The sequence below is a fragment of the Tursiops truncatus genome, chromosome 1, assembly GCF_011762595.2.
Source record: "Tursiops truncatus isolate mTurTru1 chromosome 1, mTurTru1.mat.Y, whole genome shotgun sequence".
In the NCBI taxonomy this organism is placed as follows: domain Eukaryota; kingdom Metazoa; phylum Chordata; class Mammalia; order Artiodactyla; family Delphinidae; genus Tursiops; species Tursiops truncatus.
Genome location: NC_047034.1, coordinates 102153022 through 102166028, shown reverse-complemented (window position 1 = coordinate 102166028; position 13007 = coordinate 102153022). Strand labels below are relative to the sequence as shown.

General features: G+C 35.9%; 1 protein-coding gene across 16 annotated transcripts in view; it reads left to right on the top strand.

Moving 5' to 3' along the window:
• CCDC18 (coiled-coil domain containing 18) overlaps window positions 1-13007 on the top strand; it is a 126492-nt gene that overhangs the window by 49828 nt on the left and 63657 nt on the right. For 14 of the 16 annotated variants that reach the window (XR_004528209.2, XR_012334511.1, XR_004528208.2 and 11 more), the window contains 3 exons: window positions 5746-5880; window positions 6051-6128; window positions 10727-10843. Coding sequence is in view for 13 of the 16 variants with exons in the window: in XM_033863408.2 (XP_033719299.1) it covers window positions 5746-5880; window positions 6051-6128; window positions 10727-10843 (330 nt within the window). In the remaining 3 variants the exon portion in view is untranslated. The remainder of the gene's footprint in view (window positions 1-5745; window positions 5881-6050; window positions 6129-10726; window positions 10844-13007) is intronic. The other 2 variants (XM_033863431.2, XM_073810866.1) reach the window with 2 other exon arrangements.

Here is a 13007-nt window from a genome sequence, read left to right as displayed (position 1 = left end):
CGGAGCACAAGCTCTAGGCACACAGACTTCAGTAGTTGTGGCACACGGGCTTAGTTGCTCTGCAGCACGTGGGATCTTCCCGGACCAGGGCTCGAACCCGTGTGCCCTGCATTGGCAGGCGGATTCTTAACCACTGTGCCACCAGGGAAGTCCTGGATCGTCGTGTTTTCATTGTCATTTGTCTCTACGTATTTTTTTATTTCTTCAGTGATCTCTTGGTTATTTAGTAACGTATTGTTTAGCCTCCATGTATTTGTATTTTTTACATTTTCTTTCCCTGTAGTTCATTTCTAATCTCATAGCGTTGTGGTCAGATGCTTGATATGATTTCAGCTTTCTTAAATTTACTGAGGCTTGATTTGTGACCCAGGATGTGATCTATCCTGGAGAACGTTCATGTGCACTTGAGAAGAAAGTGTAATCTGCTGTTTTTGGATGGAATGTCCTATAATATCAATTAAATCTATCTGGTCTATTGTGTCATTTAAAGCTTCTGTTTCCTTATTTTCATTTTGGATGATCTGTCCATTGGTGTAAGTGAGGTGTTAAAGTCCCCCACTATTATTGTGTTACTGTCAATTTCGTCTTTTATAGTTGTTAGCAGTTGCCTTATGTACTGAGGTGCTCGTATGTTGGGTGCATATATATTTATAATTGCTATATCTTCTTCTTGGATTGATCCCTTGATCATTATGTAGTGTCTTTCCTTGTCTCTTGTAACATTCTTTAAAGTCTATTTTATCTCCAGAAAGTGGACATAGAGGGAACCTACCTCAACATAATAAAGACCATATATGACAAACTCACAGCAAACATCATTCTCAATGGTGAAAAACTGAAAGCATTTCCTCTAAGATCAGGAACAGGACAAGGATGTCCACTTTCACCATTCTTATTCAACATAGTTTTGGAAGTCCTAGCCATGGCAATCGGAGAAGAAAAAGAAATAAAAGGGATACAAGTTGGAAAAGAAGAAGTAAAACTGTCACTGTTTGCAGATGACATGATACTATACATAGAGAATCCTAAAGATGCCACCAGAAAACTACTAGAGCTAATCAATGAATCTGGTATAGTTGCAGGATGCAAAATTAATGCACAGAAATCTCTTGCATTCCTATACACTAATGATGAAAAATCTGAAACAGAAATTAAGGAAACACTCCCATTTACCACTGCAACAAAAAGAATAAAATACCTAGGAATAAACCTACCTAGGGAGACAAAAGACCTGTATGCAGAAAACTATAAGACACTGATGAAAAAAAGATGATACCAACAGATGGAGAGATATACCATTTTCTTGGATTGGAAGAATCAATATTGTGAAAATGACTATACTATCCAAAGCAATCTACAGGTTCAATGCAATCCCTATCAAATTACCAATGGCATTTTTTACAGAACTAGAACAAAAAATCTTAAAATTTATATGGAGACACAAAAGACCCCGAATAGCCAAAGCAGTCTTGAGGGAAAAGAACGGAGCTGGAGGAATCAGACTCCCTGACTTCAGACTATACTACAAAGCTACAGTAATCAAGACAATATGGTATTGGCACAAAAACAGAAACATAGATCAGTGGAACAAGATAGAAATCCCAGAGGTAAACCTGCGTACCTGTGGTCAACTAATCTATGACAAAGGAGGCAAGGATACACAATGGAGGAAAGACAGTCTCTTCAATAAGTGGTGCTGGGAAAACTGGACAGCTACATGTAAAAGAATGAAATTAGAACACTCCCTAACACCATACACAAAAATAAACTCAAAATGGATTCGAGACCTAAATGTAAGACTGGACACTATGAAACTCTTAGAGGAAAACATAGGAAGAACACTCTTTGACATAAATCACAGCAAGATCCTTTTTGATCCACCTCCTAGAGTAATGGAAATAAAAACAAAAATAAACAAATGGGACCTAATGAAACTTAAAAGCTTTTTCACACCAAAGGAAACCATAAACAAGACGAAAAGACAACCCTCAGAATGGGAGAAAATATTTGCAAACGAATCAACGGACAAAGGATTAATCTCCAGGGCTTCCCTGGTGGCGCAGTGGTTGAGAGTCCGCCTGCCGATGCAGGGGACACGGGTTCGTGCCCCGGCCCGGGAAGATCCCACATGCCGCGGAGCGGCTAGGCCCATGAGCCATGGCTGCTGAGCCTGCACGTCCAGAGCCTGTGCTCCACAACAGGAGAGGCCACAACAGTGAGAGGCCCACATACCGCAAAAAAAAAAAAAAAAAAAAAAGGTGAATCTCCAAAATATATAAACAGCTCATGCAGCTCAACATTAAAGAAAGCAACAACCCAATCCAAAAATGCGCAGAAGACCTAAATAGACATTTCTCCAAAAAAGACATACAGATGGCCAAGAAGCACATGAAAAGCTACTCAACATCACTAATTATTAGAGAAATGTAAATCAAAACTACAATGAGGTATCACCTCACACCATTTAGAATGGGCATCATCAGAAAATCTACAAACAACAAATGCTGGAGAGGGTGTGGAGAAAAGGGAACCCTCTTGCACTGTTGGTGGGAATGTAAATTGATACAGCCACTATGGAGAACAGTATGGAGGTTCCTTAAAAAACTAAAAATAGAATTACCATATGACCCAGCAATCCCACTACTGCGCATATACCCAGAGAAAACCATAATTCAAAAAGACACATGCACCCCAATGTTCATTGCAGCACTATTTACAATAGCCAGGTCACAGAAGCAACCTAAATGCCCATCCACACACGAATGGATAAAGAAGATGTGGTACATGTATACAATGGAATATTACTCAGCCATAAAAAGGAATGAAATTGGGTCATTTGTTGAGACGTGGATGGATCTAGAGACTGTCATACAGAGTGAAGTCAGAAAGAGAAAAACAAATATCGTATATTAACGCATGTATGTGGAACCTAGAAAAATGGTACAGATGAACCGGTTTCCAGGACAGAAGGTGAGACACAAATGTAGAGAACAAACGTATGGACATCAAGGGGGGAAAGCCGCAGGGGGATGGGGACGGTGGTTTGATGAATTGGGCTATTGGGATTGACATGTATACACTGATGTGTATAAAATTAATGACTAATAAGAACCTGCTGTATAAAAAAATAAATAAAATTCAAAAAAAATAAAATAAAATGAGTCTCTTGTAGACAACATATAGGTGGATGTGTGCTTTTCTCCATTCTACCAATCTGTGTCTCTTGGAGAGTTTAATCCATTTACATTTAAAGTAATTACTGATAACGAGGGACTTCTGTCATCTTGCTTTTCTTTTTCTATATGCCTTCTAGCTTTTTTATCCCTCTTTTCCTACATTACTGTCTTCTTTTGAATTTAGTTGATTTTTTGTACTGAAATTTTAAAATTCATTTCCATTTGTCTATATTTTATGGCTATTTTCTTTGTGGTTACCATGGGGATTACATTTAACATCCTAAAGTTATAACACTCTAATTTGAATTTATGCCACTCTAATTTCAATAACATACAAAAACTCTATTCCTTTATAGCTTTATCTCCACACCTTTGTCACAAACTTACGTCTTTGTACATTGTGTGCCCCAAAACAAACTGGTAATTCCTTCAAAAGGATTAGTCTCTTTTGTAGAAAACAAGATTTGGAGTCACAAACTAAAGTTACAATAATACTAACTTTTGACTAATAACTTTTTTTTCCTTTATTTGTATTAGTCTCTTAAATCATTTAGAAAACAAAAAGTGGAAGTTACAATCCATTGTTACGATAATGTTAGGTTTTACAATTGCCCATGTATTTATTTTTATGAAGATTTTTATTTCTCCGTATGACTTCAGGTTACTATCTAGTGTTCTTTCATTTCACCTTACAGAATTCCCTTGAGTATTTCTAGTGGGACATGTCTAATGGTCACAGCCTCCCTCAACTTTTACCTGAGAATGTCTTAATTCGTCCCTCACTTTTGCAGAACAGTTTTGCCAGATAGAGGATTCTTCATGGACAGTTATTTTTTTTCTTTTGACTATCAGCCTACTGTCTCCTGACCCTCAAAGTTTCTGATGAGAAATCTGCATGTAATCTTATTGAGGATCCCTTATATGTGATGATTTGCTTATCTCTTGCTGCTTCAAGATTCTCTCTTTGTCATTGTCTTTTTCTTATTCCTTTTTTTTTTGTCTGTGCCACGTGGCATGTGGGATCTTAGTTCCCCGACCAGGGGGCCAGGGATCAAACCCGTGCCCCCTGTGTTGGGAGCTTGGAGTCTTAATCACTAGACCACCAGGGAAGTTCTTGTCATTGTCTTTTGAAAGTTTGATTATAATGTGTCTCATTGTGGGTCTTTTTGAGTTCAACTTACTTGGATTTTGTTGAGGTTCTTGGATGTTTATATCATTATTTCATCGAATTTGGGACATTTTCAGTCATTATTTCTTCAAATATTGTCTCTCTCTTTCTCCCTTCCTTCTGGGACTTCCATGATGTGCATACTGGTGTGCTTGATGGTGTCCAACAGGTCCCTTATGTTCTGTTCACTTTCTTCAATCTTTTTTCTTTCTGTTCCTTTAATTTCTGCTGTGTAATTTATTTTCATTTGAGTGTTTTCATTTCACAGTTCTTTGGTTTTAGTATTTTCTAGTTAACCTGTTGCTGCTATTATCACATATGTATAATTTTTATATACTTGTGTATATAATATGCACAAATATACATATAAACATATCAGTTTACTCATGTTTTGTCTTCACAAAAGTTTTTTGGTCATTTGATAACACCAGTCAATTAGTGGTGAAGTTGTAAGGGGTGAGACTTACACATTTCTAGTGAAAGTATAAATTTTGATGCACTTTGAAGAGAAATACCTAATGAAGTTAGAAATGTGCATATCCTACAACCAGGAAGTCCACTTCTAGGTGGTGTGTTCTAAAGAAACCCCTATACATGTGTATAAAGAGACATGTACAAAGGATGTTATTGTAACATCATAATAGTGAAAAAGCAATATCTAACTGTTTCTGAGTAGAAGAGTGAACAAACTAGTTTGTTGTTACAGTGGAATACTGTATTATCATAAAAATATGAATCCACATATGGATACATGGATAAATATTTAAAACAATATTAAGTGAAAAAAATAAGTTGCTGAAACTTGCAAAAGTGTTGATATTGTCTGTGTGAATTTTCAAAACAAAATTATGTTACATATTGTTCATGGGTCTACATATATAGTTAAAGCACAAAAAACATGTATGAGAATGAAACACACCAGAGAATGATATAGAACAATTTCAACATAGTATTGGTGAGGGAGGGAACATAGTATTGGCGAGGGAGGGAAGGGATAAGATATGGACTTGTGATTTCATTTCTTCTCTAAAAGGAGAGAAACTGAAGGAAATTTGGCAAAATGCAATAAGCTATGTAATTTCAGTAGTAATTTAAATTGTGAGTGTTACGTTTTTTCTGTGTACAGTTGACCCTTGAACAATTTGGGAGTTAGGGGTGCCAACCCTGGGCAGTTGAAAATCCACATATAACTTTACAGTCAACCCTTCCTTTCCATAGTTCCCATCTGTGGATTCAGCCAACCGCTGATGGTGTAGTGCTTTAGTACATATTTATTGAAAAGAATCCATGTATAAGTGGACTCAGTTTAAAACTGTCTTGTTCAAGGGTCGACTGTATTTAAAATGTTTCAAATTTTAAAAAATTAATATGAAAATTAATAAATCCTGTTTCTGTGTTTAGCTTGAATCTCAACTAGAGAAAAAAGAACAACAATTTAAAGAACAAGAAAAGACAATATCCATGTTGCAGCAAGATATAATATGTAAACAACATCACCTTGAATCACTAGACAGACTCTTGACGGAAAGCAAAGGGGTAAAATCATCTTTATAAAAGTGCTGTTTAAAAGCTGACCAATATTTTAAGTTTATGTTTCTTTAACATACCTTTAATTCTAGTCAAATCAATTGTTTAACAACCTGTTACTAATGCTAAAATATTTATACACGTACGTATATTTTTGCTACCAATCTGTATGTTTTCAGGAAATGGAAAAGGAAAATATGAAGAAAGATGAAGCTTTGAAAACATTACAGAACCAGGTATCTGAAGAAACAATCAAGGCTAGTATGCTAATACTTTAAAATTTTTTCTTTTTCTTTATTTTTTTTCTTAATGGAGACATTCCTGTGGCTTTTTAGTTTTCTCTATAAATTGTAAAAAAAAGTTTACATAAAAATAAAGTGGTAAAAATTTTACCTAAGTCAATGAACTTAGTTTCTTTAAGTAGTATATTTTTCATTGTGAATTATGATCTTAATTATTTGATAGTTGATAATCTAGTCTATAGATTATCTAACTTCTTTTCTTTTTATAATACCTTAAGAAAGATTTTTTTAACAAAAAATGTGTTTTTTAAACTGTAGCTACTTACTAACATTACCAGTAAAAAAATTAACAAAGGAAGTGAAGAGAGATGAAACTACAAACAATACAGTTTTGCTTCTTTTTACTAGTTCTGCTATATGATTAAATAGGGAATAAATCCAGAATTTTTGGGTAAAATACAGTTTTGTGGCCAGGATAACCTTATGGTTAAAAGTATGGGCTTTGAAGCTAAACTGACTTAGGTTTTAGTTCTGGCTTCAGTGTACTTATTAACTGTAACCTTGGCTAGGTTATTTAAACTCTGAACGTTAATTTCTTCATCAGTAAAATAGGGATCACAATGCCCTAGAAGAGGTTGGGTTTGAGGATTAAATGAAATGAGGTACATAAAATACTTAACACATACTAAGTTACTCAGAGTTTGCTAAGTAATTACCATATATTCAGTGTTTTCTTCTTTGCATTTTTAGTGCTAAAAATAGCTTCAAATATGCTGTGACCTTCATTCTGTTATATATGGATTAAATTAAAGGATATTTAAAAAATCCAATGTTATTTACTTTTTGCCTAGTACTCAGTTTTTCATCCATTTCGTGACCATGTATACCCTCATAAACCCAATTATATGTTTATCCGTAACTTTCCTATAGTATTCTCCAGAACTTTTAACATTTAATGCCATGTCAGTTCATTTCCTCATGTAAAAATAACCTCTAAGATCATTAATATTTAAAAAATCATTATTGTACAAAGGTTGTAGGCATGATATAATTTCATTAAAAAAAATCCATCTTGCCACTTAACTCCTGTTTTTCATTAAATTACCTAACACATCTAGCCAGTCATCTGGTAAGTTATTTTCATTTGTTAATAATCAGATATGAGACAGGAAGGAAATCAGCTAAAGAATGAATTATGATGTTAGGTTTTATTCCTTTGGTACCTTTAGTAGATTTGCTTTCATTGAAGCTATACTAAATGATTCTTTTCTTTCTTTCTTTTTCTTTTTTTTTTTTTTTCTTTTTCTTTGAGATGCACTGTGCGGTCTGTGGGATCTTAGTTCCCTGCCAGGGGTGGAACCTGGGCCCTCAGCAGTGAAAGCACCAAGTCCTAACCAGTTGACTGCCAGGGAATTCCCTAAATGATTCTAACATATCAAATAGAAGTTTGAAGTATATTTCTCTTTTCTTGATTATGTCATTACCACCTTCTTTCTTGACTTTTGGCCATGTCCTTTTGCATGCCTCAGTTTGTTCTTTGCATAAAAATTTTGAAATTTTCTATCTGCAGGAGAGCTATAAGGATCTATAAGTTTAAACTTATATCACTTATAGAAGTATGATAATGATAGCTGGAAGACTGATGGGAAGTTTATGAACTGGTAACAAAAAACCCAATAAATTAAAGCAATTATGTTAGCTGCTATTAAATAGAAAATTGAGAATGTACTTATTAGTGATTTCATTTGTTTATTTTATTTGTTTTGCTTTGGTTTTATTTTCCACTCTAGATTTTTGTGTGTGTTTTATTTCCCCAAAGAAAGTTAAAGTTATAAGTAGAAAAAAAAATAAAAAAGACTAGCTTAGGTGCTTCTGTTGAAAGTAGGTAGCGTAGAGCCCCTATGTGGTTGCTTCCAGAATATGCCCCCGAGGAGGTTCTTTGGTTTAGCAGAGCAGTGTCTTTGTTTTGATTCTATTCATTCATGTACATATATATACATGTATATTTATGAGTGGTTTGTACACAGTGAATGATGTTTATTTGTATGAGATTTAGAGTCTCAAGCTCTTTGTTCAAATGAGAAATCCAACAGAGTAGTAGCTGTTTTGGTTTTTATTATTTATTAGTTTTAATTAATTTATTTTTAATTAAGTTTTATTATGAAAACTTTCAAACCTACAAAATGAAAGACTAGTACAGAGAACAGCTGTGTCCTTTCATTTAGATTTACTGTCTTTTAAACTCTAACCATACTCACTTCATCTCTCTGCACACACACGCACATGCCTTCTTGCACATGCACCCACCCAGTCGCACCGCCACTCACACATTTCCTTTTTGCTAGTCCACCTGTGAGAAGGTTGCAGATGTCATGATACTTTACACCCTTAATACTTAAACTTGGGTCTCATGTGTATAGAAACTTTCTCCTACCTGATTACACCATCTCTATACACCACAGAAAGTCAACATTAATTCAGTAACACTATTCAACATACTGTCCATACTGAAAATTTCCCAATTATTTAAAAATGTTCTTAATAATCTTGCTACTCAAAGCATGGTCTAGCAGCATCACTATCACCCGGGAACTTGTTTGACTTGCAGAATATCTGACCTACTGAACAGAGCTGGGACTAAAGTGAAGCAAGGGAGTGCCTCTGGCATACAATTTAAGGAGACATTTATTCTCCGGGTTGTACAAGTGAAGGGTAGGCATTTGCATGATCCTGAGAGTGAGTACCTCCTTAAACTTTGAGCCCTAAAACCTCCTTTGTCTCACCCTAGACCTGGCTCTGGTTCTGAATTAAGGTGTCCAGGTGATCTGTGTGAACATTAAATTGTGAGAAACACTACTTTAGCTTGTTCCTTTTCTTTCCCCAATTTAGAATGCAGTCATAATTCATGTTTTGCTTTTGGCTTTTTAGATTCCCCTAAACTCACTGTCTCCTATTGTTCACGACACTGAATCTTTGGAAAAGTCTAGGTCAACCATAATAGCACACACACCACAACTGTGGATTATACTGTGGGTTATACAGTGTCCTTCCCACTGCTTCACATCAGGAGGCACATAATTTCACATCACCCCATTATTGGCTTTGCCTATCTTGACACCTATTATTTAAGGTGGTTACTGCCAGATCTCCCTATTTTAAGGGCATAATTTTTCCTTTATAATTAATAAGCAATACATAGGGTGATTCTTTGAGGCCATGTTCAAAGACCTGTCCCTCAACAAACTAATGACCAATGGTTTTAACATCTAGTGATGAATCTTGCCTGATTGAGTTTTTACGTTGTTAATTTTTATCACATGTGATGTTCTGACGGTCATAGATTTTTTTTTTTCTGTGTGTGGAAGATGATACAAGTACCAATGCTTATTCTCATGCTTAATAAAGAAAACCTGTAAATATTTATACCTCTCATAAAAGACTTTAAAAATTATTATTAGGGTAACAGTTTATTAACAAAGATAATTAATCAAAATTATAAGCTTTTTAACTGTTAATGGTTATATTCACAGGCTATAGGGACGGGCTTTGAAAACTGTGTCTTTCAGTTGTGTCTCTTTTTAGAAATAAGAGTTGCAAAGATAATTTCATGATGTAGAATAGTATCTGGAAGAGGGAACATTTTTCTTTTTCTCCTTATCTTGTTGAAATTTCTTTCACACTTTCATGACTACTTACTAGAATGCTATTAGCGTTGAGGAAAGAAAAAAATACTCCCGAGAAGCTCAGAAATACAATAAGGAAAAGAAAGGAACAAGACAAGAATGAATCTTATTAACAGATGGGATGTGGAGCATGTGTGCAAATTCTGAAAAATTTTACTGAATTTGAGTTGCTCTTTGCTCATTCGCTCTTTAATGTTGAGGTAGCGTGAAGCATTTGCAGCTTTATGAACACTTGAACCAAGTTACATTGCTGCCTTTCTGGAAATGTTTTCACTGATTCAGAGCAAAAGCAGCCTTCTCCGTCTTACCTAAGTTTGTTTTTCATTAGCCGACAAAAACATTTCATTTTCTTAGTGACTTCAGCGTATTCAGAATATTCGCACTATAGCATTTTTAACACAATACTCCAGTTTGTACTCACTTTATTATTTTTCTTGATCAAGGGAACTTAAGGAATAGGTTTAAATACTGCTTACCTTTTTAGGTAAATGTTTCAGGGTGTCTGGCCTGCAGGTCCTTGACAATTGGCCCCAGTCTATCTTGCTAATCCCACCCTTCCAGTACCCATCTCTTACAAATTCATGGTTTTGGTACCCTAAGCTCCTGCCAACTTCTTACCATTCCTTTTCACAGTGCCTTGTCTCTGAATGTACTCCCCTCTTCCTAGAATGCCCTTCTTCACTTGTTCATGTCCATTTATTCTTCAGGACTCCAGGCACTGGTTTCCTCTTTGGTTTCCTAGTTTGCAGTAATAATTAGTTTTCTAAATAAATCTCTTCTTTAATAGCATTTTATATCCTAAGTTGGACTGTATATTCACTGGTTGAAGCAGTGAGGTAACATTAGGAGATAACGCTGTAAAATATTGAGCATATAATAAGCACTCATTAGTACTGGTTGATTTTCCTTTTTTGCTTTTTTTCTGCTTAGGTCAGACAACTAGATTCAGCATTGGAAATTTGTAAGGAAGAACTTGCTTTGCATTTGAACCAATTGGAAGGAAATAAAGAAAAGTTTGAAAAACAGCTAAAGAAGAAATCTGAAGAAGTAAATTAACATTTCCTTTAAATTTAGCATATTTTTCAAGTGATTTCTTTTTGAGATATTGTTTATTTTCAAGATACTTTAAAAGTACATTTTTATATAGCTGATATAAAAAAAAATTTTCCAGTAAAACGTAAACTCCAATTTTATATTCTTTTTTAAAAAAATAAATTTATTTATTTATTTATGGCTGTGTTGGGTCTTCGTTGCTGCTTATGGACTTTCTCTAGTTGAGGAGAGTGGGGGCTACTCTTCATTGCAGTGCACGGGCTTCTCATTGCAGTGGCTTCTCTTGTTGCAGAGCATGGGCTCTAGGTGTGCAGGCTTCAGCAGTTGTGGCATGCGGCCTCAGTAGATGTGGTGCACGGTCTCCAGAGTGCAGGCTCAGTAGTTGTGGTGCACGGGCTTAGCTGCTCTGTGGCATGTGGGATCTTCCCAGACCAGGGATCGAACCCATGTCCCCTGAATTCACAGGCGGATTCCCAACCACTGTGCCACCAGGGAAGTCCCCAATTTTATATACTTTAAGAAACAAACATCATATGACATATAAAACACAAAATATGACACCTTAAAATTCTAATTCTATTACCTATTTTTAGGGAATCAGGAGATTATTGTTGATCACAGAGTAATTCTAATATAAAATGATTAACACTTGGAATATTGTTTTAGATTTAGAGGTATAAAATTCTTCAAAATTTTTCCATTTTGTTTTTTCTTCCTCTATTTGAAGGATTGAGAATTAGGTTTATAAATTCAACTTTCTTTATTGAGAAGAGTTTCTCAGATACTAGATAGAAGACTTTTCTTGAATTATCTTATTCATCTCTGTATGCTCATTGTCAACCACTTTGCTTTCAACATAATAGGTAGTCACTAAATATTTGCTGAAAGGAATAATCTTAATGAAGAATTCCTTTATTTCTTTGTTAGAATTTATAATATATATATTTAAACCTTCACTTCATGTTTAGAAATAATCAACAAATCGGACTTCCCTGGTGGCACAGTGGTTAAGAATCTGCCTGCCCATGCAGGGGACACGGGTTCGAGCCCTAGTCCAGGAAGATCCCACATGCCACAGAGCAGCTAAGCCCATGCACCACAACTACTGAGCCTGCGCTCTAGAGCCTGCGAATCACAACTACTGAGCCTGTGTTCGACAACTACTGAAGCCCACACACTTAGAGCCTGTGCTCCGCAACAGGAGAAGCCACCGCGATGAGAAGCTTGTGCACCGCAACGAAGAGTAGCCCTCGCTCGCTGGAACTAGAGAAAGCCTGGGCACAGCAACAAAGACCCAACACAACCAAAGATAAAAAATAAATAAAATTTAAAAAAAAAACCAAAAACGTTTCTTTAAAAAAAAAAAATAGTGAACAAATCTTCATCAAAGATGCATCACAGGGCTTCCCTGGTGGCGCAGTGGTTGAGAGTCCCCCTGCCGATGCAGGGGACATGGGTTCATGCCCTGGTCTGGGACGATCCCACATGCCGCGGAGCGGCCAGGCCCGTGAACCATGGCCGCTGAGCCTGCGCGTCCGGAGCCTGTGCTCCGCAACGGGAGAGGCCACAACGGTGAGAGGCCCGCGTACCACAAAAAAAAAAAAAAAAAAAAAAGCATCACATAATTATATAACTTCAGAGGTTAAAACAAAAACTTTGTATTTTATATGGACCTGTCTTCTTCCTTCTACTTCCCCTCATGAAGGTTTTTATAGCATCTTTCACAGGTGGGCATATATTTCTGTATTCCAATATATGGAAATTAAACCACCTAAACTATAGATACTTATACTTTTTAGAATAGGAGTGTGATTTTTTTTTTCCAGCGGGATCTTCTTTAAACCATTATTTAGGCATTTTTATTTACTTATTTTTTGGCCGCACCCTGCAGCATGCGGGATCTTAATTCCCTGACCAGGGATCAAACCGATGCCGCCTGCAGTGGGAGCTCAGAGTCTTAACCACTGGACTGCCAGGAAAGTCCCTATTTAGGCATTTAAAATCTATAGCCCTCACTGCACTCCAGCATAAATGGATTTGGCAGAGATGGAATCTGGAGACAGGCAGTGTTTGTAATCAGAGAGTTTGTTGAGTTTTAGAATTTGTATTCTTAGAAATAGCATCAGAGACTTGGGTGAATAAGAGGCATTTACCCAAA